The 25,549-nt window shown below is 44.2% G+C and overlaps 7 protein-coding genes across 7 annotated transcripts; 2 read left to right on the top strand and 5 right to left on the bottom strand.

Annotated features, from left to right (window-relative positions):
• Positions 1-1,442: 1,442 nt before the first annotated feature.
• BO66DRAFT_423845 (aquaporin-like protein) lies at positions 1,443-2,581 on the top strand (the record flags this gene model as incomplete). Its single annotated transcript, XM_025650134.1, has 5 exons — positions 1,443-1,469; positions 1,539-1,786; positions 1,866-1,932; positions 2,027-2,147; positions 2,260-2,581. 5 exons carry the CDS (start codon positions 1,443-1,445, stop codon positions 2,463-2,465), a joined length of 669 nt encoding a protein of 222 aa, XP_025498801.1. The 3' UTR covers positions 2,466-2,581.
• An 888-nt stretch (positions 2,582-3,469) lies between these two features.
• BO66DRAFT_432341 (transient receptor potential ion channel family protein) lies at positions 3,470-6,051 on the bottom strand. Its single transcript, XM_025650637.1, has 2 exons — positions 5,471-6,051; positions 3,470-5,384 (listed from the first exon to the last, which is right to left on the bottom strand). The coding sequence occupies exons 1-2, from the start codon at positions 5,841-5,843 to the stop codon at positions 3,634-3,636; spliced, it is 2,124 nt and encodes a 707-aa protein (XP_025498800.1). The 5' UTR covers positions 5,844-6,051; the 3' UTR covers positions 3,470-3,633.
• A 659-nt stretch (positions 6,052-6,710) lies between these two features.
• On the bottom strand, positions 6,711-8,709 carry BO66DRAFT_395844 (argininosuccinate synthase). Its single transcript, XM_025648321.1, has 10 exons — positions 8,591-8,709; positions 8,460-8,498; positions 8,251-8,406; positions 7,907-8,199; positions 7,825-7,843; positions 7,737-7,769; positions 7,413-7,679; positions 7,231-7,357; positions 7,111-7,165; positions 6,711-7,051 (listed from the first exon to the last, which is right to left on the bottom strand). The coding sequence occupies exons 1-10, from the start codon at positions 8,628-8,630 to the stop codon at positions 6,827-6,829; spliced, it is 1,254 nt and encodes a 417-aa protein (XP_025498799.1). The 5' UTR covers positions 8,631-8,709; the 3' UTR covers positions 6,711-6,826.
• A 468-nt stretch (positions 8,710-9,177) lies between these two features.
• BO66DRAFT_432339 (argininosuccinate lyase ARG4) lies at positions 9,178-10,981 on the bottom strand. Its single transcript, XM_025650636.1, has 3 exons — positions 10,818-10,981; positions 9,916-10,746; positions 9,178-9,849 (listed from the first exon to the last, which is right to left on the bottom strand). The coding sequence occupies exons 1-3, from the start codon at positions 10,867-10,869 to the stop codon at positions 9,341-9,343; spliced, it is 1,392 nt and encodes a 463-aa protein (XP_025498798.1). The 5' UTR covers positions 10,870-10,981; the 3' UTR covers positions 9,178-9,340.
• Positions 10,982-11,239: 258 nt separating this feature from the next.
• BO66DRAFT_432338 (branched-chain amino acid aminotransferase) lies at positions 11,240-13,266 on the top strand. Its single transcript, XM_025650635.1, has 2 exons — positions 11,240-11,676; positions 11,801-13,266. Exons 1-2 carry the CDS (start codon positions 11,604-11,606, stop codon positions 12,880-12,882), a joined length of 1,155 nt encoding a protein of 384 aa, XP_025498797.1. The 5' UTR covers positions 11,240-11,603; the 3' UTR covers positions 12,883-13,266.
• Positions 13,045-15,783, bottom strand: BO66DRAFT_475404 (uncharacterized protein; the record flags this gene model as incomplete). Its single annotated transcript, XM_025653231.1, has 2 exons — positions 13,045-15,418; positions 15,563-15,783. The coding sequence occupies 2 exons, from the start codon at positions 15,781-15,783 to the stop codon at positions 13,045-13,047; spliced, it is 2,595 nt and encodes an 864-aa protein (XP_025498796.1).
• Positions 15,784-16,506: 723 nt separating this feature from the next.
• BO66DRAFT_334949 (homoserine O-acetyltransferase family protein) lies at positions 16,507-18,087 on the bottom strand (the record flags this gene model as incomplete). The annotated part of the gene is made up of 1 exon (XM_025644224.1): positions 16,507-18,087. The coding sequence occupies one exon, from the start codon at positions 18,085-18,087 to the stop codon at positions 16,507-16,509; it is 1,581 nt and encodes a 526-aa protein (XP_025498795.1).
• Positions 18,088-25,549: the final 7,462 nt, after the last annotated feature.

Genomic DNA, 25,549 nt, shown 5'->3' with positions numbered 1-25,549 from the left:
TCTGCTTCAACAAGGAGAGTATACAATCATGCGCTCCATGCTCTACTACTATACGTTCTTCATCAAATACTATATGTATTTTTACTACTTTCACTCTGCTAAATGCTTTCAGCGGCTGAACTTAGGAGTCCCAAATCAACCTTAGCAGCCATTACGGTGGTTCATCTTCTCCATACTTACCAGTTGCTTCTCCTTGTCCGACCATAGTGGTTCATATCCATCTAATACCAGCAACCACGGATGCCACTGGTGGTAATCTTGCGCTGACCACTTCCATCTGTTCAGCATATGCAGACCACGAGAGCATGAAAGGTCATTAGGCAGATAACTATGTCATTTCTTTTTTGGACTACTGGAGGCAAGCTTCTACAAAGCGATAGACATTCTATCATTATGAGGGGTTTCTGTGACTGAAGTGGTCCTAAGGCTTGTGACAAACCCCAGCGATGCCGGCAGGGTTACCCAACAATTTATGAATGTAATGGTAAGGTGTGCGGTGCATGTCCAAAAGATCAGGGTTGCAGAACAACATGGTTACTATATGATCTGTAGAATTGAACATTGAATTTGCAAAATATACTTTGGCCACGGTAAGCTCCACCAGCCAATAATACCCAGTCCATACTAAACACCAAGACCATAGGACCAGGAATGCGAGACTTCCAGACCACTGTGTTGGCACACTCATACAGTAAGGAGAACTGTAACCGAAGCTGTAGCTGTAATGCCCACGTCACCTATTACCAGATGTGCTCCACGGATCGGATATCCTCACGTGGTAGACACCTGTCAACCAACCACCCACAAACTTAATTCGAAAGGAAATCCAGGGTACTGGAACCCCGAGTCCAAAACACCTTGTGGTTGGTAACTGAGCCGCCACGGTGATCCAACAGGATCAGATCCCATGCTGCCAATCCCACAGATATCAGTTACTTAGCCGGATCATAAGCTTGTGCACATCGGATGATTAGACATTGGAACCCTGCTCATAACACTTCATCTTGTTCGACCACGATTCCAGCATATTAGACTCCATATCGATCCTGGCCAAAGAATTCCCACTCACCTTAGTCAATGGGTGGGTTCACGGAGATGCGATCCGATCCTGAGTCCTTGATCTCACCAATCTGATTACACCTTGCCAGCATACACCCAAACTCAATCGGTGGGAGTGGTACTTTTGTCGCATATTTCTTCCTCAATTCTCGTATGCTGTCATCGTGACGCTGGGTAGAGCATCCTCACCTATCCAGAATTGACATCCACTACAATGTACACCTCCAGAAACCACCAGCCCTAATAAAAAGGCCCAGTGGTAAATATATTGTGAGAATAGATCGACGATCACAAGAATCACCAGCTTGTACTTGTCTACTACCTTACACAAACCCCAACCCACCCCTAACCAGACCCCAAAACTCCTCCTCTCCCTACCAACCATGCAGGATGCATCCCAAAACACAGACGTGGAACACCAACCGCCACGCACCACCAAGTCATGAACCCAACTCCACCGAAGAAGAAAAGCCCTAAAGAACCATTTTCTTGCTGCATCGAGCGAATTCGTCGGGACCGTCCTCTTCCTCTGGTTCGCCTTCGCCGGGACGCAAGTAGCCGCGATGACCAGCACCAGCGCCAGCGCCAGCGACACCATCACCCCGCAGCGGCTACTCTACATCTCCCTGAGCTTCGGCATGTCCCTGCTGGTAGTGGCGTGGGCCTTCTACCGGATCTCCGGCGGGATCTTCAACCCAGCCGTGCGCCAACCCTCACCCCTTTTCCTGTAGAACACAAACCAAACTCTAACAACCCCCGGGGCGCGCAGGTAAAACTCGGCCTCTCCTGGCGGGAACAACGCCCAGGCTCCGCTGCGCATTTCTGCTACCCGCCCAGATCCTGGGGGCGCATTGTGGCCGCCGCGCTGGTCTGGTCTCGTGCATGTTTTCCCGGCGCCGATCGCGGTCGTGCAGACGCAGCTCAACGCCGACACCTCCATCACGCGGGGCCTCTCCTCTTCATCGAGATGTTCCTGACTACGCTGCTGCTGCTGGTCACGATCCTGATGCTGGCGGCGGAGAAGCATAACGCCACGTTCCTGGCGCCCGTGGGCATCGGGCTGGCGCTGTTTGTGGCGGAGTTGGCCGGTAAGCCTCGTGTCCTTCTTCCCTCCATCCCTCAACCCCCTCACCCCCACCTACTAAGACTGAGGACAATAAGTGATCTAATGAGAATGGTTGGGTGTTGTGTTGGGCCTAGGAGTCTACTTCACCGGCGGCTCCCTGAACCCGGCCCGCTCGTTCGGCCCCGACGTCGCCGCCGCCAGCTTCCCGGGCTACCACTACATCTACTGGGTCGGGCCGCTGATGGGCGCGCTCCTGGCCGCCGGGTACTATCGCTTCGCGAAGGCGTTCAACTACCCCGAGGCGAATCCGGGGCAGGATGCGACGGGGCCAAAGGAGTAGGAGCACCAGCAGGAGGAGGAGCAGGAGCGGAAGCACCAGTCCTGAGGATGTTGATGTTTGGCTTGGCGGATGCGATCTTGTTGTGCAGGGTTGTCTGTCATACTTGTGAAGTTTGGAAGGGATTGCACCAAGGGTTGAAGGGGCTGGGGATGGGGGGTATACTGGTTGAGACTCTGGTGTTGTGCAGTACTTGTACAGTAGTGGTATTGCGATCAGGACTGGTTCCTTCTTTCTTTCAAGGCAGTAGTAGGGGGCTCAGAAGCTCGGATATTCTGTCTTTGCTAGAGGCTAATGGCTTCCAAAGTACTACCTGTGACTGACCTTTCTCAGCATATTGATAGCCTCAAGTGCCGTGCTGGCGCGTCTGGATCCATTCTGTTATATCGACCTCTGATCTCGATTGATCACTCCTCATCTTGCCATTTTCCGATGCATGCGCCATGTCTGCGTAAGTTCCAGCAGGTGTACTGTACTCCCATGTGTATTGAGATCGAGGAGAAGTGGGCAAGGTTTCGTAACAAGACTGGTTGATACACACGAGTGACGAAGCCGATGGTCTTGGCGAGGTGTGCGCAGGATATAAAGTGACAACGAAGGTTGCCTTGGCTATTGCTATCGTGTAAGTTGGTCTCAGACAACCAATAAAAGTTGACCTTCTCTCTTGTGACAATTTTCCTGTCGTCTGGTGTAGTCTCCTTATAAGGCACCTATCTCCATTGTTGAATGTAATGAAGACTACGAGTTGAGAAGGGGGACCTGCGGGCTTGTCTTGGAAGGACCGGTCAACGTCAATTGCTGATTTCTCCCTTACACGATCTGTCTTGACTCGACCCATTATATTGGCACGTCAATAGGTAGCTTTCTGTAGCCTTCCTTCTTTCTCCAATGAATCGATCATGGGGTGCTTGGAGATCTACGGAATCCTCTTCAGTGGTGACCCATTCCCCCCGTCCGCTACGCGACAACTACGCGACGAATTCCCACTTCCACTCCGGCACAAGAAACAGCAAATCGACTTTTCAGATTCGAAAAAGCGAATATCAACATCTGTAAAAAGCCCAAGCAAGATCCCAGTCAACAAATCTCGAATTTCAACGCCTTCATCCCATCGCAATCAAATCAATTCAGCTAAATCGTCAAATGAAACTCCATCAAACAAAAAAAGAGATCATGCGTTGACATGCTTGGCGCGCCCAGAAGCACCATCCGCGGCTGGCGAGTCCACTTGGCCCACGGGACTAGGCCCCCTTGCGGTGCTGGGCACGAGGGAGGAGCGCGTGGTTGGCGAGGCGGAGCTGCGATGGCTGGGAATGCTGTCGCGGCTGCGGCTACCGGGGATTCCTGCGCCCGCGGCCCCAAGACCGGTGGCACTGGAGGACACGTTCCCTTCGCCGGCCATGTAGAATCGCTTGAGCGGGCTTTCGCCGCGGGCGGTCGAGCCCAACGCGTCCAGCTCCGTCATCCCTAGTTGGCTCTGCGATTTGATGAACGAGCCGCGGTCGTCGCGCATGGGCTGGTAGCGCAGGTCCGGGTTCTTCGAGAAGATGGCAAAGGCCGAGGTGACGAGCACGAGGACGAGCAGGACCAGCACGAACGCCGCGTTGTACACGAAGAATATCACCCCCATGACGCCGGTGACGATCCCCGGCTGGTCGAACACCTGCGAGAAGAACAGGAGGAAGATCGCATTCACAAAGTTGATCGCCCCGATCGCGATGTTGTACCCGTTGGTCTTGCGGTCCATCCAGGGGCGCAGGATGCTGATGCCGATCAGCATCAGCGTCTCGATGATGACCAGGGCCACCGTCTGCACGATCGGCGCCTCCTGGCTCAGGCCGATGAACATCGCCTTGAGGATGACGTAGGTCATCGCTGGAACCAGGAAGTAGTAGGCCGTCGCGCGGTACTGCACGTACAGGAACCCCAGCTTGTTGAGGCAGCTCTCGTCCGAGTACAAGATATAGGCCGGGTTGCGGTGCATCCCCACCGAGTTGCGCGCGATGAGGATCACCTTGACCGCCGCCCAGCCCAGGGCCCCGATCACGGACAGCAGCATCACGGCGGCCAGGAGGACCTCCGCGGCCGAATCATGCTGCGTGAACTCCCACAGGCAGAGGACGCACATCTGCGGGAATCCGATCTGCACCATCCGGTACAGGATCCCCTTGGAGACGTGGAAGTCGGCGAACTGATCGTGGCGGATCTTGCCGTACCGCGCCAGCAGCTTGGAGGCCGCCTTCAGGGCGCCGACGATGATCATCACGACGGCGACGAAGAAGACGAAGAAAATCAGCCCCGTCAGGAAGATGTTGGTGCCTTCAATGTGGGCCGTGAACCCGACGCGTTTGATGCCGCGGACGACGACCGTGCCGGTTTTCGCGGTCGCCGACTGCCCGTCGGCGCGCTTGAAGAGGCGGACGGCCGCCGCCGTCGCCGCCCCCTCGATCGAGCGTTTCCTGCGCCGCATAACCTCCACCGAGACGGTCGACAGCTCGGAGAGCACCGTGCTCGGCGTGCCGCCCGTGGCGCGCTGGTACCAGGTGCAGATCTTCTCCAGGAAGGTGACCCGGATGATCCCCATGCTCCACTGGAAGTTCTGCGTCCACGCGGCGACGATGGGGGGCATGTGCACGGAGATCATCCCGAACATGGCCTGCGCTTGCATGAACCCGAAGAACGACAGAACGTTGGCGGCGACGTGGGCGGCGGTGTTGGAATTGCCCAGACTGGCCGTGACCGCCGATGCGATCAAGCCGACCCCCGATATGACCGCCGTGGCCCATCCCACACCTTTCTGGTAGACGGTCTTCCCGTTCGACAGGCTCGCTTCGATGCAGGCGATACTCTCCCCGCCGGCGTCGGTGGAATTGATGTAAATGCGAACGGAGGCGTCCAGATCCGGGACGGTGTACGCAATTCCTAATGCCCCGTTAGCTCTCCCGTCAAAGCTAGCACCTCCCCCACGGAGTTCAGCAAAATTGCTGGCGTCCCAGGCGGTAACCAACCTGGAATCCTCTTGACGACGTTCTCGGGGATATCGATGTTGGCGTTCGGGACGTTGATATTCCCCGCATTCATGGGGCAGAGACCGGCCAGATTCATCGTGCATGGGTTCAGGGATTCGGTGGTCAGCTCATAGCCATAAACGTTGACGACAATGTCCGCGGTGACATAGCCGGAGATCGCGGCCACGCCGTCGAAACTGAGGGCGAGGGACCGGTTGTTGGGGGTGAAGCGGACGCTGAAGTACGTGGCCGTGAAGTTCGGACTGTTCTGGCAGAGACTCAGCGCATTGGATTCGATCAGGCGGGTGGCCGAGACGACGGAGGCGGCCGTACAGGCGATCAGAACGCTAAGAAAACGTGATGACCACCACATTGTCGGTGGAGTGGCGCATCGATGGTGGGGGGTCTTTTCACTTTTCTGGATTAGGAGGTGGTGGTGAGGGGATGAGGGGATAGGGGTAGATAGGGGAAACCGGGGGGATCAGATAAAAAGAGCGAACGACTGTGAACGAGAGACGTGGGAGAGTGAGTGCGGAAGTGAGAGTGAGAGAGACCCCGATGATGCCTGATGATCTCGCAATCAATAAAGCCCGCCAGAGAAGAAGAGGCGGGTTAGCGCCCGCCTGTCTTATATGTCTAATAATAGCGGAGTAAGTAGCTTTTTTGGTTAGTGGGCTAGACTCGTGGTTAAGTTGTTTGTAGGTTAGTCTAGTCTAGTCTAGTGACCAGAGATGACTCTGGCGGCAGAAGAAAGCGAGTGGCTATCGGTGGCATTATGCTGGTTACCTAGTATTATCATTACACAACACCCTACCTAGTTTTTAGGGGGGAAGAACTTGTCCACTGGGCACATGTAACATCACCATCCTGACCGGTCTTTGTTCCGGAACGGTGTAATCCTGCAGCTAATTATTCCGTCATCTGTGAGCAGAGACACCGTGGTGGATACGACCCTATGTAGTCCGTACTGTGTCTGGAGCACAAAGGGTCTATGGCCAGGTAATCAGATCTGATCCAGGAACATCTACCTGCTAACTTACTTATAAGAGAACATTCATTCAATCAACCACAGGAACTGCCAACAACCGCCGATCCGCAGGCAGTCCCTGATTCACGTGATCCACCTGTCAGGGTCACGTGCATACCCCGCGGGTCTCTAGTCTAACTACATCAGGAATTTCCTCGGAGATGTATCGTATCTCGTCTCCCGACTTGCTCCAGGGAAGCACAAGAAAAATCGCTAAGGTATTCGGATTCGGTCTAGAATTGTGCTTATTCATTAAGTGTTACTTTTATGTCCTTTTTTAGAAATGCCCCATGAAAATCCCGATCAATCGTACAAATCATGCCTCACGCCTAAGCACGGCTCAGGCTCTCACCCTCCTCGGCCTTCTGGAGACCGTACTTCTTCAACCGGATGGACTGGATGGCAATGAAGCCAGTGGTGTCAGTGGGCTCGAAGTCCTCCAGGGAGTCCATCGAGGCCTCCTCGGCGGAGTAGAGCTTCTCGGTGCTGCTGGAGCGACCAAGGATGTAAGTGTGACCCTTGTACAGGCGGACGCGGACCTCGCCGTTGACGCGCTGTGAAACAAATTAGAACCGACAATGTGGATATCATCTACATGCTTGCAATCACTCACCTTCTGGCTGAACTTGATGCTGTTCTCGATGAACTCGCGCTCGGCACTGAAGTACCTATGGGACAGTTAGTATCATCTGAATATTGCGCGACAACATCGACTCTTCTCCGAGATACTTACAGGCCGTTGTAGAGCTGGATAGACCAGTTGTGGGTGACGAACTGGTCACGCAGAGCACGGACCTGACCGTCAAGGACAAGACCCTCAAGGTCAAGGTGAGCATCGCGCAGGATGGTCATAGCAGGAGCTAGTCAAGAAAGTCAGTAATAGCCCTCAAGCAGATGTAAGGCAGGCGGCCGTACAGTCGTAGCAGCCACGGCTCTTGAGACCGATGAAGCGGTTCTCGACGATATCAATACGGCCAACACCGTGGGTGTAGCCGAGCTTGTTGAGAGCGTAGAAGAGCTCGACGGGGTCGGTGTACTCCTTGCCGGGGGCAACAAGCTTGGTGGGGACACCCTGCTCGAAGTGAATGGTGAGGTCGACGGGCTCGTTGGGAGCAGTGAGGGGGTCGGCGGTCATGGTCCACATGTCGGAGGGAGGGGTCTGGTTGGGGTCCTCCAGGATGCCTGCATGCAAAAAGATCGTTAGCAAAGTCCCTCGTCTTATGATCCACAATCACATACCGGCCTCGTAACTGCAGTGGGCAGAGTTGGAGTCTGGGGTGAGAATTAGCGATATCCAAGCAACCATGCACAACAGTCAATCACGAACCCATGGACCAGGGCTTGGCCTATTTGAGATACATTAGCACACTGCTCAAAATCCTTGTCTGGTAGCCGCTGAAGGTGCTCACCTTGGTGGAAGTGACGGGGATGCCGGTCTGAGCGGCGTAGTCAAGAAGATCGTTACGGCCAGCGAAACGCTTGAAGAACTTGGGATCACGCCAGGGGGCAATGATCTTGATGGAGGGCTGGATGGCGTAGAAGGCCAACTCGAAGCGGACCTGGTCGTTACCCTTGCCGGTGGCACCGTGACTGACGTACTGGCAGCCCTCGCGCTGGGCAGCGCGCATCTGAGCACGGGCAATCACGGGGCGAGCCAAGCTGGTACCGAGAAGGTAGCGGCCCTCGTAGATGGCATTGCACTCTATTGTGAGTTAGCATGCTTTCCCCCGCACACAGAACCCGGGGATCGTACGAATGGCGGGGAAGCAGAGCTCAGTGATGAACTCGCGCTGGAGATCCTCAATGATCATCTTCTTGGCACCAATCTTCAGGGCCTTGGCCTCAACGGCAGCCCAGTCCTCCTCCTGACCGACATTGGCGAGGAAGCAGACGACGTCGTAACCCTCCTCTGAAGGATGTGTTAGTCGGTGACCGAGCGAAGCGAATGCAAGTGAGCTATACCGATGAGCCAGCGGAGAATACAGCTGGTGTCAAGACCACCTAAAGAGAAGCATTTGTTAGCGAATATGGCTCTTATCTTGGGATCAATTGGCGCAAATTGCGGGGTTGAAAAGACGGGGAGGTGGACGTACCGGAGTAGGCCAGACAGACACGGGGCTTTTCAGAGGCCATTTTGTGTGAGTGTGTGAGAGGGATGAGGATGGAAAATGAAATGAAGATTGAATTCGGAGAGAGATGAAGAGAAACAACGGAATGTGAAGCCGATTAATATAGGACCGCTAGTTCAATGACTGACTGACGGTCGGGGAGGGAAGAGCTGGTGACTAAGAGTCATTGACTCATCCCGGAGTCGGAGCTCTGGAGCCTTACGTAACTCAAACCCCAATTGTGGGCCAATGACCGGGCATAAGCGAGCACGTCCCTATCTATACTCCTCCCCCAATATCTATGCCATAATCGGTGCAGATAATCGCTGATCCATTCTGCACTGGGTATGTTATCGGCATCCTCGACGGCAACGATCGCCGTCGCTAGCCCTTGAAGTTGGCCACCTACCACTGCATTCGCTTCTACTACGTAGCATGATGGATAGTGTCCATTGCACATCCACATTTGATTGTTTAGACCCATTGGACTATTGACTTTTTGATTGACCTTGAGCAGCTACAAGAGTACACATGTACGTCATATCGCCAAAGCGTTGGCGATACATACTATTGTTTGTGAAAAAAGTTCGTCGTCATATTGAATAGGAAGTCACATTCCCATCCCAGAGAATGCGCTCTATGCATTAATTGTTATAAAGAGACCTCATGCTTTTGTTCGCCCCGAAAATGATCCCAAAACCCCAGAACCGCAACGACCCAAAAAAAAACTATATCTTACAACAACGACCGTAGAACGCCGGTCTGCTCCAGCACAGCCCGACGACTAGTGCCGCCAACTGCATCCTTCAACTCGACAGCACGCTCGTAGTCCAAGCAAGCTTGTACGTCGTCGTCGAAGCGAGCGTCAACGGTCTTGAGCTGCTCCAAGGATAAGGTATCCATGGGGACTTGGTGCTTCTCAGCCAAGGCAACAACCCGGCCAGAGATGTGGTGGCCCTCACGGAACGGCACACCCTTGCGGACAAGGTAGTCTGCAATCTCGGTTGCCAGCATCTCAGGGGCAAGAGCGGCAATCATCTTCTCCGGAATGACGGTGAGGGTAGAGAGAACGCCGGTGGCAATCTGAATGCTGTCTCCGACGGTCTTGATGTGATCAAGGAGAGGCTCAACACTCTCCTGCAGATCTTTGTTGTAGGTGGTGGGCAGGCCCTTGATGGTGCACATCAAGCCGGCCATCTGGCCGAAAGCACGGCCAGACTTTCCGCGCAGAAGCTCCAGGCTGTCTATTCATCATCGAGTTAGCATCGTCTAACTTCACATTATCAATACATAGAAAAGAGCCGACATACCTGCGTTCTTCTTCTGGGGCATCAACGATGATCCAGTCGAGTAGGCGTCCGACAGGCGGACAAATCCGAATTCCAAGCTGCTGTAGATGATGAGATCTTCGGCCCAGCGAGAGATCTTCAACATGAACGAGCTGCCCCACTGCATGGTCTCCATGGCGAAGTCACGGTCTGCCACGGCGTTCATCGAGTTGTACAGAAGGCCATCGAAGCCCAGCTCCTTGGCCATAGCCTCACGGTCGATGTGGAAGGGGTTTCCGGCCAAAGCACCAGTACCGAGCGGGCTGCGGTTGACCCGCTTGATGACTTCCCGGAGCCGCTGAAGCTCGCTGGCGAAAGCGGTGGCATGCGACAAGATCCAGTGACTCCAGCGGACAGGCTGGGCCTTCTGCAAGTGGGTGTAGCCGGGCATAATGTACTCGATCTCGGACTCGGCACGGGCAATGGAGACCTTGATGAGATCGCACAGGAACTGGTCAAGCTTGCGGAGTTCATCGCGGAGCCAAAGCCGCATGTCCGTGGCAACCTGCTCATTACGAGACCGACCGGTGTGCAATTTGCCTCCAATCTCCTTGCCGATGATTTCCGACAAGCGACGCTCGTTGGCAGTGTGAATATCCTCATCATTCTCCTTCACGACGAAGGTATTCGTGCTCCATTCCTCAGCGATCTGCTTGAAACCCCGTTCGATCTCGGCGAATTCCTGCTGAGACAGGATACCGGTTTTGGTGTTGGCACGGGCAAAGGCAATGGATCCGGCAATGTCCTGCTTCCAGAAGATGCGATCGTATGGCAAAGACTCATTGTACTGTACCATTAGGGGATCGAGGCCCTCTGTGATGAAGTGAAGCGGAACGCGTTAGTCGGTGCAATTGGAGCCATTGAGGATGGAAAGGGAGACGAACGAGTGAATCGACCACCCCAGAGCATATTTTCAGCAACTTTAGGAGCGCTCATGATGGCAAAGTGTGTGTGTGTGTGTGAAGATGTGATTGATGTGTTGGGAAGAGAGAAGTTAAGTAGCGAGCTGAGGACAGCAGATACTAATAAAGGACGCCAGCCCGGCGAGGGTGGGGAACGGTAGGTATGACTCCTTCGGCTGAATTAGGCAAGTCTGATTCATCGTCCTAGTGCCGGGCCCACGGGAGCGATATCGGCCCGACGAGAGGGGCACCAGACCGGATGCGGCAAGGGCTCTTATCTTCATCACGTGCAGTGAGCGGCCCTTGTTAGGGCTCCGCAGCATCAGTGACTAACTTAGATGTATGCCGAACTTATGTCAGATCAATTGCCCCGGAAGGATGCCTTAGTCCGTCTCTGGTGGAGCCTGGCGATTGCACTACGTACTTGAGTATGTAGATTCAGTCAATTGGAGTATAGATCCTCCGTCGTCATCAATATCGAATACGAATTGATCACTGACAGGGCGTACGCTTACTGGTAAAATCACCCCTGAAGGCTCCAACACTGTCAAACAGCAAAACCCACCAACCAAGATGGAACCTTGAGGTCAGCACAACACGACATTATAAGACCCGCCGCCCCTCCGCGGGCTTCATCCATGACTCAGTCTCGACTGCAACAGCTCTTTCCCTCATACATACTCTTGATAATTCAACCACCCTCCTACCTTAGAATCTCAATTCACCCAAAGTCTACTCAATCAATCACTATACCTTCTAACCAATATCATGACATCCTCCTTCCCCCCTCCCCCCGTCAGTTCCATTGACTGGAACAATGTCGGCTTTAAAGTCCGCGATGGTACGTTTATCCCCCCCCCCCCCCCCAACCAGCGTCATGATCAGTAAATCCCCCCGCGCAAGCCCTCAATTGCAATCCAAACACCAAAACACATCAAACTAAAGCCTCGTCCTTCTCTGCACAGTAAACGGCCACATCGAATGCCACTACAACACCAGCACATCGAGCTGGTCGGCGCCGAAATTCATCCCGACCCCGCACCTCAGCATCCACGGCATGGCGCCGGGGCTGAACTACGGGCAGCAAGCGTACGAGGGGCTGAAGGCCTTCCGGCACCCGACCGACAGCAACAAGATCACGATCTTCCGGCCGGACCGCAACGCGGTGCGGATGCGCCACTCGGCGGAGTTCATCTCGATCCCGCCGGTGCCGGAGGCCCTGTTCGTGGAAGCGGTGCAGCTGGCCGTGGCGGCCAACGCGGAGTTCGTGCCGCCGCACGAGACGGGCGCCGCCATGTACATCCGGCCGCTGATCTTCGGGTCGTCGGCGCAGCTGGCCCTGACCGCGCCCGAGGAGTACATGTTCGTCGTGTTCGTCATGCCCACGGGCGTCTACCACGGGGTCAGCGCGGTCGATGCGCTCATCCTCGAGGACTTCGACCGCAGCGCCCCCGCGGGCACCGGCTCCGCCAAGGTGGGCGGCAACTATGCGCCGGTGCTGCGGCACAGCGCCAAGGCCTACCGCGAAGGGTTCGGCATCACCTTGCACCTCGATAGTCGGACGCGCTCCGAGGTCGATGAGTTCTCCACCTCCGCGTTCATCGGCGTCAAGAAGGATAAGGCCGATGGCACCGTCACTCTCGTGCAGCCGGACAGCAACAACGCCATCGACTCCGTGACCGCCGCCTCCGTGCTGGAGATCGGCCAGCGCTTGCTCGGGTACAAGTCCGAGAGGCGCCGCGTGCCGTACGAGGAGATCCGGGAGTTTGATGAGGTCATCGCCTGCGGCACCGCGGCCGCCCTCGTGCCCATCCGCAGTATCACGATGCGGTCGAAGAACGACAAGTTTACGTTCCAGAGCGGCGGCGACGCGAACAACGGTGGTGAAGTCTGCGTCAAGCTCCTGCAGACGCTGAAGGGGATCCAGAACGGGAAGGTCGAGGACAAGTTTGGCTGGAACTTGACCGTCGAGAGGCCGCCGCAGGAGCTGTTTGAGATTGCGGCTGCCCCCGAGGAGGCGGAATCGAACGGTGTCAATGTGCCATAAGTGGGTGTAATGAGATCAAGGACAGGCGACGAGGAAATGCAATTAAAAGTCATTCATTGGTTTGTTCCTAGCATCTTGGCTATTTACTCCCATCACATTAAGAACATGACCCATGCATTGTCGAGATTTACGTTATCATACATGACATTAGATACCCCTAGTTCAATTACTACCACTCTCACTTTCACTCTCGCTCTCGCTCTCGCTCTCACTTTCACTTTCACTTTCACTGTCGTCTTCGCTGTCACTATCGTCATCGGCTCCGGGTATAGCTGGGGTCTTCGATTGAAGATTCTTGGTAGCCTCTCTCTCTCTAGACTTCTTCTCCTCTTCTAATTCCTTCTTGCGTCTCGCGGCTAATTCTTTCAGTGTGCAACGGGTCGCTTGAGGCACCCCACGGGCGTGGGACCATGTGACAGTCGTAGCTGGGGGTTGGGGCAGCATGGGGGACTTGGACTTGAAAGGCGACGACGCATTGGGCATATGCTTGACGTTTTGCGACGAAGGTGGGGGGCTGTCGTCTTCTTCATCTTCAGACTCTGAGCTTGAGCTTGAGCTTGCATCCGACTCCGACTCGGACTCTGAACTGGATGCAGTGAGGTCGAGCTTGGTAGTGGACGAGCTCTCTTTTGCCTGTGAACTACGGCTTGGAGTCGATGACAGGGACTGCTGCACCCGCTGAGCGGAACCTCCTTGCGCTGGTCGTTGACTTGATCCGCCCTTGAGCTTTGTCGCGCCTTGAGTTCCGGCTGGTGTCGAACGAGGATGCTCGATTTTGTTAGATGGCTGTGTGGCGGGCTTTGCCTTCGAAGGTGGTGTGAGCAGAGACCTCAACGGGCCCAGTTTCTCGATCTGCTGGCGCAAGTCTCGGAGCTTATTCTCTAGCTCTTTTCTAGCAGATACATTGCTCTTCCGCCTGCCGAGCTTCTGAAGTGTATTCCATGTTTCCACGAATGCCTTCAACAATTGAATACCTTTGTTATCACAACCCTGCTTCGTGGCTTTCTCGAGCGTCTGTCGTGCCTCTGCTGCAAAGATTCTGTATTCGCCTTCGTCAAAGATGGCGTCTTTAGGTTGTTTGGCATTCTCCTTCGCAATAGACTGGGCTATCACAGGGGGCTTGGTAGAAGCTTTCGTGTTCCGGTCTGCGACCTCTTTCTTGATGGAGCCAGTGCTTGATGATTTTTGACTAGACACTGGCGTTGGCCCAGATTTGGTCACAATTACATCAGAACTATCCGCAAATGACACTGAGCGACGGCCAGACAGATCGTGAGCGGCATCGTCGTTGCACAAGGTAGAACGGGCTGGTTTGACCGGTGTCGCAAGCTTTGTCGGGGTTATCTGAGTACGCGAGGGGGATCCGAGACTGTCAACACGCGTTGTCGATTGCTTGCCAGAAGGGCTACTCGTGATGCCCAGCCCAAGACCAGGTTTAGGTGGCGCTCGAGGCGAGCACTCCGCGAAGCTTAGACGTCGCCCAGCACCAGAGAAAGACGGGGCCCGATCGCGGCGGCGTGGCGTCGAGGGACTCGCTTCGGCTTTGCTCGAAGTGCATACAAGGTCGTCTTCCATTGCGTGTGGACTCTCAGGCTCCTGTCGTCGCGGCTCTTTGTTCGGCTTCAGGCTTTCCAGGCTCAACTTCCGTTTCCGTAATCCGTTGGGTTGTTCGAGAGCACCATTTATATCAGCGGTGCCGTTGACATTCGGTTTGTTGATCCTAGCAGGAGTAGGGACAGACAGGTTTTCTTTCTCAGCTCCAGCTTCAATCATCGTGATATCCCGTTCCGGGTTTGTTATGCCCTCATCGAGATTCTCCGGTTCACTCTCGTCGATGACAATTTCCATGACCTCGCTTTTATTGTGAGTCTTTTGTTCGCCCTTGGTTCTTTGCGGCGAGCCATGGATAAGCTCTGCTTCCTCCTCGATTATAGAATGCGGCGCAATCACCTGCCTTGAGCCGGTTCTTGTATGTGAGAGGTGTGTCTTGAAGGGTCTTGAGCTGCGATGCAAATCGCCCAACTCTTGACTTTCCGCCCGCTTGCGCGGAGGGGTTGGCGCAACAACATGATGCTGCTGTTGTCGGAGAATGGGTTGTTTGGCCACGTGTAGAGGTGATCCGTGAAGATCCTCTGCTTCCACGGAGGAGACAGGAATGTCGCTTCTGCGCACCAAACTTTCATGAGCACTCCATGCCGACGAGGTCGCGCGGTTGCTAGTCGACTCGAAATTGATGGTATCCCGGGGATCTTCATAGATGGTCGGGATTTGACTCATCTCCTTCCGTATGATCTCTTTTTTGATGAGTCTCTGGCGCTCGGCGTCTTCCGCCAGAGCATCCCAGTCGTGAGTGACGGAGGGAAGACGGACAGGTGTGTGTTGGGTAGGCTTCATAATAACACGGACAGTGGCGCGCTGATCCGAGGCGTCCTGACGGGCCTTGCCTTGATTAACGAAGACATCAGCTACAGTCAAGTCTGCATCGAGATCGTAGGTGTCATTCTCATCGTCGAGCAGCTTTTTGATCTCGAGGGACCTGGTTATCCAGTATCTGTTAGCACATCCGAGGCACAAGTAAAAGTAGTTAAGCCCGTGCTTTTGCGAGGCCATTGGGCCTCTCTGAGTCAGAGAAGGAAGGCCCTCCGGAACTTGATGGTCTTCAAGTAAAGTATGGACTCACTCAGCATCTGGTCTTCGCTTTTTCCATTTCTCGCGAATGATCTGAGCCAATTCACCAAGATTTGTCTCCTCCGGGCTCTCAAGGACAATCAAGTAACTATCAAGCTCACGATCCCGGAAGTCATGCTTGCCTTGACCTGAGCCATCGCGATCAGTCGAGGACGATGGTACCTGCAATTGCTCGCGAGCAAAAACTTTAACTCCGAGTCGCAGAAGAACCATGTCGCAGGATGAGAATGTTGAGATGTGAGGCGCAAAGATATGAGGGAGGGAGATCAGGAGAATGTTTCGTCTACACGAAGAATTGTAGAGTTGTTTGTCCGTGCATAGGGACTGGTGAGAAAGGTCTTTCGAGTGACTGGGGAAGAGGAAAGGTGAAAGGGCGAGTCGGAGGTCGAAGGATAGGACGAGAGGAAGAGGATGGAAAGTGGTTGGAAAGGGTGGGTGACTAAAAACATAACATAGAGCGATGTGTTATTCGAGTGAAGGGTTCAAGTTTTCATAAGGTTGCTGCGACAAAGTGAAGGGTGGAGGAAGTCCCGCGTGTTGTGCTCGGATTTAATGAACTGTAGCAAAATAAAATAAATTGTGACAGCAACCGATCATTGGTTCGCGGGGCGCAAAATCAACGCGTTTCACCGCCTGGCAGCCACGGGTCCGATTTCACGAAGTCACGTGTTGATCAAATAATCCAAATCAGGCAATATGACTTGATCTATCCTATAACTACTAGTTATTAAGCTCAAGGAGGTGGGTCGTCATTATGTATGCTCTTCTGCTGGTCACTCGTTCATGTACTGGTCCCTAGTCAGCCCAGAATCCTTCCAGCCTCTTGTTGACTCTGATTCAAGTCAAATCAGCTGATTGTGTAATGGGATGATGACCTCAAATGCAAATAAATGTGCATGGATGGTAAATCCCACCACTTCCGCTTTGCTTCCGCTTCTACTGCAAAAACTTTTCCACGGCACCTCCAATATTCTTCAGATCAAGCAGGAAGGTATCATGCCCGAAATGTGACACATCCTCTCCCAGCTCAATATGCTCAACAGTTTGGTTTCCTGTTGCGCGAAGCGTCTCTGCGATTTCGCGTTGTTGCCAGGCCGGAAAGAGGATATCACTGGCGACGCCAATCACCAAGACTGGGTGATTCTTCAACGGTGCAAGTCCACGGACCAAATCCTGTGGGGGCGTATCCGACCCCTTTCCACCATCGGTGACAGCTTGGTCCATAGAAGGCGTTGACGCAGTTTGAGATGGTTGCTCTTCATACGGCTTGGCGGGAAGAGTCAAGCTGCAGGTGATATTGTTTTCTTGAGCATCGCTACCGCCCTCGGCGATCTTAACTTCGTTGGCGGCTCTCCGCTGCTGGGTCTCTGCTTGATGGGCATAGCCTAAGTCAAACAAGTCCATGGCTTTCGACACATAAAGCAGACTGTTCGGATCATACTCCAAACAGAATTTCTCTCCGGCATGATCAAGGTACGTCTCAATCAAGAAATCCGGACAGAGAGCGGGCTGCTTGCTGGGATCTGCGCGCTTGCGTCCGAACCGCATCTCCCATTCGGGACCACTGCGGTATGTCACGGTGGCAATCTCCCGAGCGAGCTTCATTCCCGAATGAGGGGGGACGGAGTCATAGTAGAAGCCTCGGGCCCACTTCGGATCCATCATCAGCACTTGACGTTGTGTGTGCCTCATGGCAATGCTGTAGGGGTGGCTCCGTGCGCATCCGCTAATGCTGACAACTTTGCCAATGCGCTCCGGAAAAAGGACACCGGCAGCAAGACTCTGCATCCCGCCCATACTGGATCCAACAGACGCATACAACTTTTGAATGCCTAGTGAGTCCAGAAGGCGGAACTGTGCCCGTACCATATCCTCAATCGTGAGGATGGGGAATCGAGTGGCATATCTTTTGCCGTCGGAAGGGTCAATCGTCGAGGGTCCAGTACTTCCGTAACATCCTCCGATAACATTTGTGCAGATAATGAAGTGTTTGTTCGTGTCGAGAGGCCTACCGGGACCGATGAACTTTTCCCACCAGCCTGGCTTCGGGTTAGCTTCGGTGCTGTGTGCGTGACTCGATGCTGAAAGGCCGGTGTGTAACAGAATGGCATTGCTCTTGTCGGCGTTTAATTGACCCCATGTTTCGTACGCGATGTCAAATTCGCGGAGCACACCACCCCAGTCGAGAAGAATCGGATCTTCGCAGTGAAATTGCTCATGGTGGCCAGTGGTGTATGAAGGTTCGGGCCCGGATTCAAGCGACCGCGCGGATAGCTGGGCAGATTTGGCGTCCTGGGCATCGAGGCATGGAAAGGAGAGAGCAGGATTGGACGAGTCTCGTAAGCTGGATTGCGCAGTAGCCGGTTGTGACTTGCGCTGAGGAGCTTGATGTAAAGCCCGAGAGTGAAGTAGTGGGCTGATTCGAACAACTGGACGTGTGGTATTCACTGTTGGGAGGCTGTTGCGCTGAGTCAATGATCGTACGACCCTTGACACTCGAGAAACTGAGGACGCCATTCCTGATGGGTTCATTATGACCCAAAGATGAGCCTCTATACCACAGGGACGTAAAAAATGATAGCGATGCGAATGTCGCGGGATGACCGATCGGTGACTCGGCCGGGTGATTTAACATATGTCACATGCGGACGTGGCGGCCTCAGGCTGTAATTGTCAGCCATGCACCCATGGCGTCATTTACTGTGCTTCTGATTGGTTCACAGACCAAGCTCGAGCGCATCATATAATCCTACAGTAAGAGAAAAGTAGTCTGTGTACTCCCCCCACCGAGTTGTTTGGTTCCAAGCCCTATTTTAACTATACCGTCTTTTTATTTACTCTTTCTAATAAAATATATAATATAGCACATGTTACTGTATTGCTAAGTAAATATATTAATTTTAAAGTTATATATAATACTATAAGTCTAAAATTATAAATTAGATTTTTAATTATATTTTTATATATATAAATTATATATAGTTAGCTGGGGTTATTGGTGTATTTACAGCTATTATTCTTATTTATATTTATTTATTATATAAACCACAATCGCACGAGAGAAAAACTGTATTAATAATATATCTAAATCTTAATCCGGCTAACTAAAAAAGTTATTCGAAAATTGATATAATTGGTTATATAAAATAACAAAGACTAATTTATATATAATATATTATAATATACTTAAAAAGATTAATAATATTATATACTGCTGTTTTATATAAAATTTAATAAATAAAATAGACTGTAGAAAGTGGTGTTAACGAGGCCGGTCTAAGCTTAAAGAATATTATATAATTATAAAACTTTATTAGACCTATGAATATATTATATTTATATTATAATAGTAGATAACTGTAGTATAAAATAATAAATATACAGTTAAATATAGTATAAAAGTCTGGTAAATTTGGACTTAGCTTTATTTATATAAATAACTTACAGCTGAAAATATATATAAATTATATTATAATAAAAATATAAAATAGATATTTTAGGCTGTTGTTAGAAACTACTTGACGTAGTAGACATGCTAATTAGGCAAGGTAAGCAACATGTATAGTAGAGAGTAATTAAAAGTAGTCTTTTTATTATTTTAAAACTAATTTTTAAAGAATCTTCTTCTCTAAAAAATTTCGGCACAATTTATTATACATAAAAATAAGAAGTAAGCAGTATAATAATATAAATATTCGGATTAAAAGCCCGGCGAATTAGTACCGATCTAAAAGTAAACTATCTTACTAATAGATAGAGACTACTATAAAAGTAGGTATTATATAATAATTATATTTTTCTATCAAGCCGGACTATTTAGCACGGTAGTATAGCCACGAATAGCTTTACTATTTTTTTAATTAGAAATTTTTGTTAATAGTAGTTTTAAATAGTAGAGTTTGGTGCTGTAATAGTAAAAGGGCTATTTAATAGACTTTATATTATATAAATAAAAAATTTTAGTATAGTAAATAAAGTATATATTTTATTAACAATCTAATTAGAATTCGATATAAGATATATATATAAACAAAAAAGTTTAATATATTTTTATTTATTTTTATATTTTAATTTTTTATTAAATCTTTTTTTTATATTCTCTCTTTCTGTTATTTTCGCTCTTATTTTTATTATTTATTTTATATTTATTTATTAATTTGCTTTTTTAAATTTATTATTTCTATTATTTTTTAATATAATACTAATAACTACTTATTGTTGTTTGGCTAATATATCTATTATATTCAAAATCTTCTTTTATTTGTATTATTTATGAATTAGTATTAAAAAGTTTAATATTACTAATATAAAAAACTTTATATCTGGCTGTATTTTTAATATCATAATATCTGTAGCATGTAAACAGTATTCTAATAGAAACCAGATTTATTATTAAATATATATTAACAGCTTCTCAGTAGGTTTACTAGATTAATAAAAATTAAATTTTAGTTAAAATACTAGAAAATATTACTAGATTCTTATAGATTCTAAATTAATATAATAAGTTTTTTATCGACTATACTACTTCTAATAAGAATTAGAATTAGAATCTAATACTTTATATTTAGATTAATTATCTAATTCTAGTTCTAGTTATTAGTTTTAAGATAGCCGAGCTGGCCTACTACTATAAGTATAGACTAACCGATATTAGTAAGTCTAAGATTACTATATATTTTTCTATTAACTTTTATTTAATTTATAAGCTAATTTATTAATTTAATCTAATTTTTTATTACTTTTTTATTACAGGCTGCTGTACTATCGCGGACAATCCGACTATATTCTATTTAATATCCGAAAATAATAGGTTTTTTTTATAAACTAGGGCTAAATAGATATTTTTTAAGAAAATCTGCTGTAAAATATATATTCTTTATAGTAACAAGAATTCTTTCTAGAATTTCTATATTTAGATAATAAAAAGATTCTGGCTCTTTGCTGCTTATCTTCTATAAGAATAGTATTAATTAGCCGGGTTGATTTAGTGGTTTTTTAATAGAGATTCGGTTTATTTATAGAAGATTTTTATTTTAATTATATATTTTAGTATTAAAGTTTAACTATATATAATATAGTAATTCGATATAAATTTAGTTGTTTTTTTTATATTTAGAAATAAGATATTTTCTGCTGCTTTAATTTCTTTTTTTATCTTTTATAGCTTTGAATAGCTTACTGAATATTATTTATAAATTCTTCTGAGATTTATTTATTATATTTATTTGGCTATTCTGCCCATTTAATTAAAAAAAATTATTTATTTTTAAAAGTCTGCTTATTTTTAATATCTTTAATTTTAAACTTTTCTTTTTTTTTAAATCTGGAAGATGGAGTTAGTTTTATAAATTAGTATTAGATTTCTATTATTTTAATAATAATATATAAAAGATATTATAAATATAACTATAGTAGTTAAACAGAAAAATTTAATATATCTATTTTTTAATAACTGCTAGAATTTTTAAAGATCTAATATATCGAGAAGCCAGCTTTCAAAAAAAGATTTTAATTTTTGAATTTTTAATAAATAGTTTTACTAGATTTTTTTTTAAAAGTTATCGGCTGGTGTTTTTTATTATAATATTTTTTTTATACTTTATTTATTTTTTACTAGTAATTTTATAGCTTTTTTTAGTTTAATTAGCTTATTAATTTGATTTTTAGCTGCAGAAACCTTTTTCTAAAAAATACCGGTCTCGGTATAAAAATAAAAGTTAGATAAATAATCTAAAAAAGCTTTAAAAAAAAGTATAATTAATAGTCGAATTTAGAGTATTATTATATATAAATTAAACAGAAGATAATAAAGTAGGCTAATTTAGTTAATTTTTATTAATAAAATATTAAAAATATTATTTAAGTATCTGGTTTATTCTTTCTGTTTGGCTATTAGTCTAAGGTCGAAATACTGTTAATAAACAGAATTTAATCTAAATATAATATATAATTCGAAATTAAAATTTACTAGTAAAAAAAATCTTTATCTAAGATTATATTCTAAAGTAGTTTATACTAAAATTTAATCTTTCTATAAAAAAATTCAGCAAGCTCTGAAGTAGTAGTAGTATATAAAATAAATAAAAATCGACACCACTTTATAAATCTATTAATAATAATAAGAATTAAATCTAAAATTTTATTTTTTATTATAACAGAAGAAAGACCTATAATAAAGTTTATAAATAGTTTAATAAAAAGTCGGCTAAAAATCAGCAGTAATTTAAGCTATTTATATAGTTTATATCTAGTAAATATAACTTTTTAATAAATAAAATACTTTCTAATATAAATAACTATATTTTTATAAAGATTTATTTAATAGAATTTTCTTCTAAGAAGAACTTTTATTTTTAATTGCCCGAAATAGCCTGCTAGCCGATTATTATAATAAAAATTTAATAAATATTACCGAAGGCTTTTTTCTGCAGGAATATACAAGCAGTATTTGTATATAATAAAATTATCTTTATTAATTTTCTAATATTTAAAACTAGAATTATTTTATAAAACAATAAGTTTTTAATAATATATTTCTATATCTTTATTTTAGATTCTTTCAATTAAAGAATATAATTTTTTATTAATCTTAGAATAGAATAAATCTTTATTCTTATATACTTGGAATACTACTGATATACTAATATATTTGTTATAGAATAAGCTTATTTTAATAGTTTTAGAATATAATAAGTTTTTATACTTATATACTCGAAATACTACTAATATATTAATATATAAATTATAGAATACTTTTATTTTAATAATTCAGTTAGCTGTTTTTATACCGGTTTTCTAATTTTTTTAATTTTTTTAGAAGCTTAATACTATACAGGTACTAAGTTTAGGATTCTTCTATAAAAATATTTTATTATATTTAAACTAGAATTTTATTAGAAATCTACCAGCTATTTAATACTACATCGACTTTAAAATCTTTATATTAAATAGAACTTCTAAGTCTTTTTTTATTCTTAATAGTAGGTCGGCAGAATTATACCTACCGGACCGATATTAAATAATAAAGTTATAATTACTAAAATATATATATTATTAAGTCTGACAATTGTTCAGTTTCGGCTGCTTTATAAAAATCTAAAGATTTTAATAGTCTAAAAAAATTTTAATAATATGCGATGGCTCTTTAAATATTAATACTAATATTTAAATAAATAAATAATAGTAAAAAGCTCTTAATCCGGGGTTAAATAATAAGTTTTAATATTATTAAATTTCTTCAACTAAAATATAATAGAATAGTATACTTTATAGTTATTTAGCTAAAATAATATTTCTGCTATACTTTACTAAGAAGTATCTATTTCCAGCTGGATTTTTTTTTAAGAATTAAAATATTTTAATAAAGATATAGTTTTAAAACTATAAAAAAGCTGTCGGAATACTGCTATTTTTTTATTAATTAATACTACTTTCCCAGGCTTTTTCTCATTCTTGGTGCCTTTTAAAAGGAAAGTCAGTGGTAATATAATTAAAAAATAATTCTTAATAAAATATTAATAAAAGTTGCAGAATCCTAAGAATACTTAGATCTTATAGTATATAGTTAGTATCGGTTATATAAGAATATCGGATATCCGCCGGATATCTATTAATATACTATATAAGAATATAATATATTTCAGAAATTTAATATAATCTTAATAAAAAGTATACTTTAATAATTTAATATAAAAATCTGCTTTTTATAAATATTCTAATACTTATTATAAATAAAGAGTATAAGAGGAGCGGTTTTTAAAAAAAAATAAAAATATTATCTAAATAAGCCACACAGAAAACGTCTAATATGTTATAAAAAGCTAAATAAATATAGTTTTAGAATATAGCCGAAGTATTAATTAATCTAAATAATATAACTAAATATTTAAAATATTTATAACAGATTCGAAAAGCTGTTTTTTATTCGTTTTTCTGTTTAATATAGATTTGATAGTATATATTTTAGATATCTAATTTCAAAAAATATTTAGCTTCTATAATTCTGTTTAAAATTTCTAAAATTAATAGTAAAGAATAGTAATTCTTAACTAAAATCTTATTAAGTTCTTTGTAATCTATATATAGTCGGAAATCTTTATTTTTTTACGGTATAAAAAGAATAAAGGCTCCCGTAGAACTCTTTAAAAACTAAATTTATTCTAATCTAATATTTTTATTAATATAATAATAGAGAGATTAGAGCTTAATTTAAAATAAAGAATAAATAGGTTTATACAGTAGGATTTTGTTCTTTTTTAAATTAATAGCATAGTTTAAAAGTCTATATAAAGAAAGTTGTTAAGAACAGCTTAAAAAAAATATATCTAAAAAATTATAGAGTTTTAAAGATAATATAATCTTATTATTTTTAGTTTATAATTAATTCGAAGAAGTTTTATTTTTAGATAACTATATATCTTCCGGAAGTTTTATTATAGTATAAATATAAGTAAGATTTCGGCAGATTTTTATAAACTTATAAGAAATTAAAATCTTTAATATTTAAATCTTATACTACTACTATTAATTTTATACAGATAGATAAATATATAGATTTTTTAAAATAGTTATAAAAAGTAAAATAAGACTTTTGAAAAGATCTAAATCTTAGTTAATAGCTATATAATATTTTATAAATAATTATATAGTTTCTCTTAAATTTATAGCGGTAATAGAAATTTTTTATATTCTATAAATATTTATAATAAAATAGTTAATTACAGTAACTAATAGGACTGTAAGATAAGCCGCATCTAAATAAAATTATTAAATAAATTAATAACTAATAAGATTAATTTTAGTATATAAATCCAAATTTATATAGGTTTTAAGAGTATTTCTAAAAAAAATAGATATATAAAACTAAGTAGTAGTTTCTACTTCAGACCAGTTTATTAAAAATATAAAAAATTTTTTAATTACTGCTTTTTTTTATTAGTTCTGATTCGGTTCTATTCTTATTTTTATAAAAATATCTATTAACTAAATAATATTTATTATTATATTTATAGTAATAAAGAATTTTCTCTTTCTGGTTCTTTCTATTCCGAGAGATTTTTAAGAAAAAAAACTAATTACTTGTTTATAGAGGTTTTAATCTTTTAATAGTTTTATTTAAATAATTATTTTATCTATTTAGATCTTGCTTTTTTTTTAATCTAATATATTCTAATAATAAATTATAATAGATACTATTTTCTCGCGGGTATTCGGTAGCTTTAGTATATATTTATAAATATATTAACTAAATTTTAGTACTAACTTTGAGAAAAAGATTAATATATATTTATAGTTTTATTTAAATTTAAAGTAATGTTCTAAGATATCTAAATAAAAATAGAATTTTTTTAGATTCTAATTACTTTGTTGATAAGTTTGTTTGAGCTGTCTTATTATATTAGACTGCAGGGTAACTGTATTTTAAATAAGAAAGAAGATTTATTAAATAAAATAGTTTTAGGATTTCTTAGCTTTTTAACGGTTTTTCGGAAACTTTTTATTAATATATTAATACTATTTCTGTTTGTAGATAGAGTTTAAATAGCTAACTACAGCTAAAATCTTCCGATTTTCGGTATAATACTTCTGAAGAGCTTTTTTAAAAGTATATTATAGATTATAAATCCACTCAGTTCTCTGTTGTAGACTAAATTAAAATATAAAAATAGAGATTTCTTTAAGCTTAATTTTTTTTCCCGTTCTGAAGATGAAGTTGAACTAGTACGGTATTATCAAGATTCTACTAATAATTTAATATTTCTATATTCTATCTATAAAACTCAAACTTGTTTTTTTAGTTACTTTAACTGTTTTAATTGATGAATAGTAGCTTATATTTTTTAGATATTTGCTTAAGTTAGATAGTTTATCTCTAAAGCAGATAAAATATCTTAAAATAATTTTAAAGAGGATTTATAAGATTTTATATTACTTTTTCTTAGATAACTAAAAGATAAAAAAATTAAAAATTGTTAGA

Source organism: Aspergillus aculeatinus (assembly GCF_003184765.1).
Source record: "Aspergillus aculeatinus CBS 121060 unplaced genomic scaffold BO66scaffold_70, whole genome shotgun sequence".
Taxonomy (NCBI): domain Eukaryota; kingdom Fungi; phylum Ascomycota; class Eurotiomycetes; order Eurotiales; family Aspergillaceae; genus Aspergillus; species Aspergillus aculeatinus.
This window is presented reverse-complemented; position numbering and strand designations above follow the sequence as displayed.

What these genes read in the sequence shown, in the direction of transcription:
- BO66DRAFT_432341 (XM_025650637.1), bottom strand. Translation starts at nt 5,843, where the DNA reads ATGTGGTGGTCATCACGTTTTCTTAGCGTTCTGATCGCCTGTACGGCC. An exon ending in CGTCGTCAAGAGGATTCCAG is followed by an intron (nt 5,385 to 5,470) that starts GTTGGTTACCGC and finishes ACGGGGCATTAG; the next exon opens with GAATTGCGTACACCGTCCCG.
- BO66DRAFT_432338 (XM_025650635.1), top strand. Translation starts at nt 11,604, where the DNA reads ATGACATCCTCCTTCCCCCCTCCCCCCGTCAGTTCCATTGACTGGAAC. An exon ending in CGGCTTTAAAGTCCGCGATG is followed by an intron (nt 11,677 to 11,800) that starts GTACGTTTATCC and finishes TTCTCTGCACAG; the next exon opens with TAAACGGCCACATCGAATGC.
- BO66DRAFT_395844 (XM_025648321.1), bottom strand. Translation starts at nt 8,630, where the DNA reads ATGGCCTCTGAAAAGCCCCGTGTCTGTCTGGCCTACTCCG. An exon ending in TATTCTCCGCTGGCTCATCG is followed by an intron (nt 8,407 to 8,459) that starts GTATAGCTCACT and finishes CACATCCTTCAG; the next exon opens with AGGAGGGTTACGACGTCGTC. An exon ending in GAGCCGTGGCTGCTACGACT is followed by an intron (nt 7,358 to 7,412) that starts GTACGGCCGCCT and finishes TTTCTTGACTAG; the next exon opens with CTCCTGCTATGACCATCCTG.
- BO66DRAFT_432339 (XM_025650636.1), bottom strand. Translation starts at nt 10,869, where the DNA reads ATGAGCGCTCCTAAAGTTGCTGAAAATATGCTCTGGGGTGGTCGATTC. An exon ending in CTGGGGTGGTCGATTCACTC is followed by an intron (nt 10,747 to 10,817) that starts GTTCGTCTCCCT and finishes ACTTCATCACAG; the next exon opens with AGGGCCTCGATCCCCTAATG. An exon ending in GCCCCAGAAGAAGAACGCAG is followed by an intron (nt 9,850 to 9,915) that starts GTATGTCGGCTC and finishes GATGATGAATAG; the next exon opens with ACAGCCTGGAGCTTCTGCGC.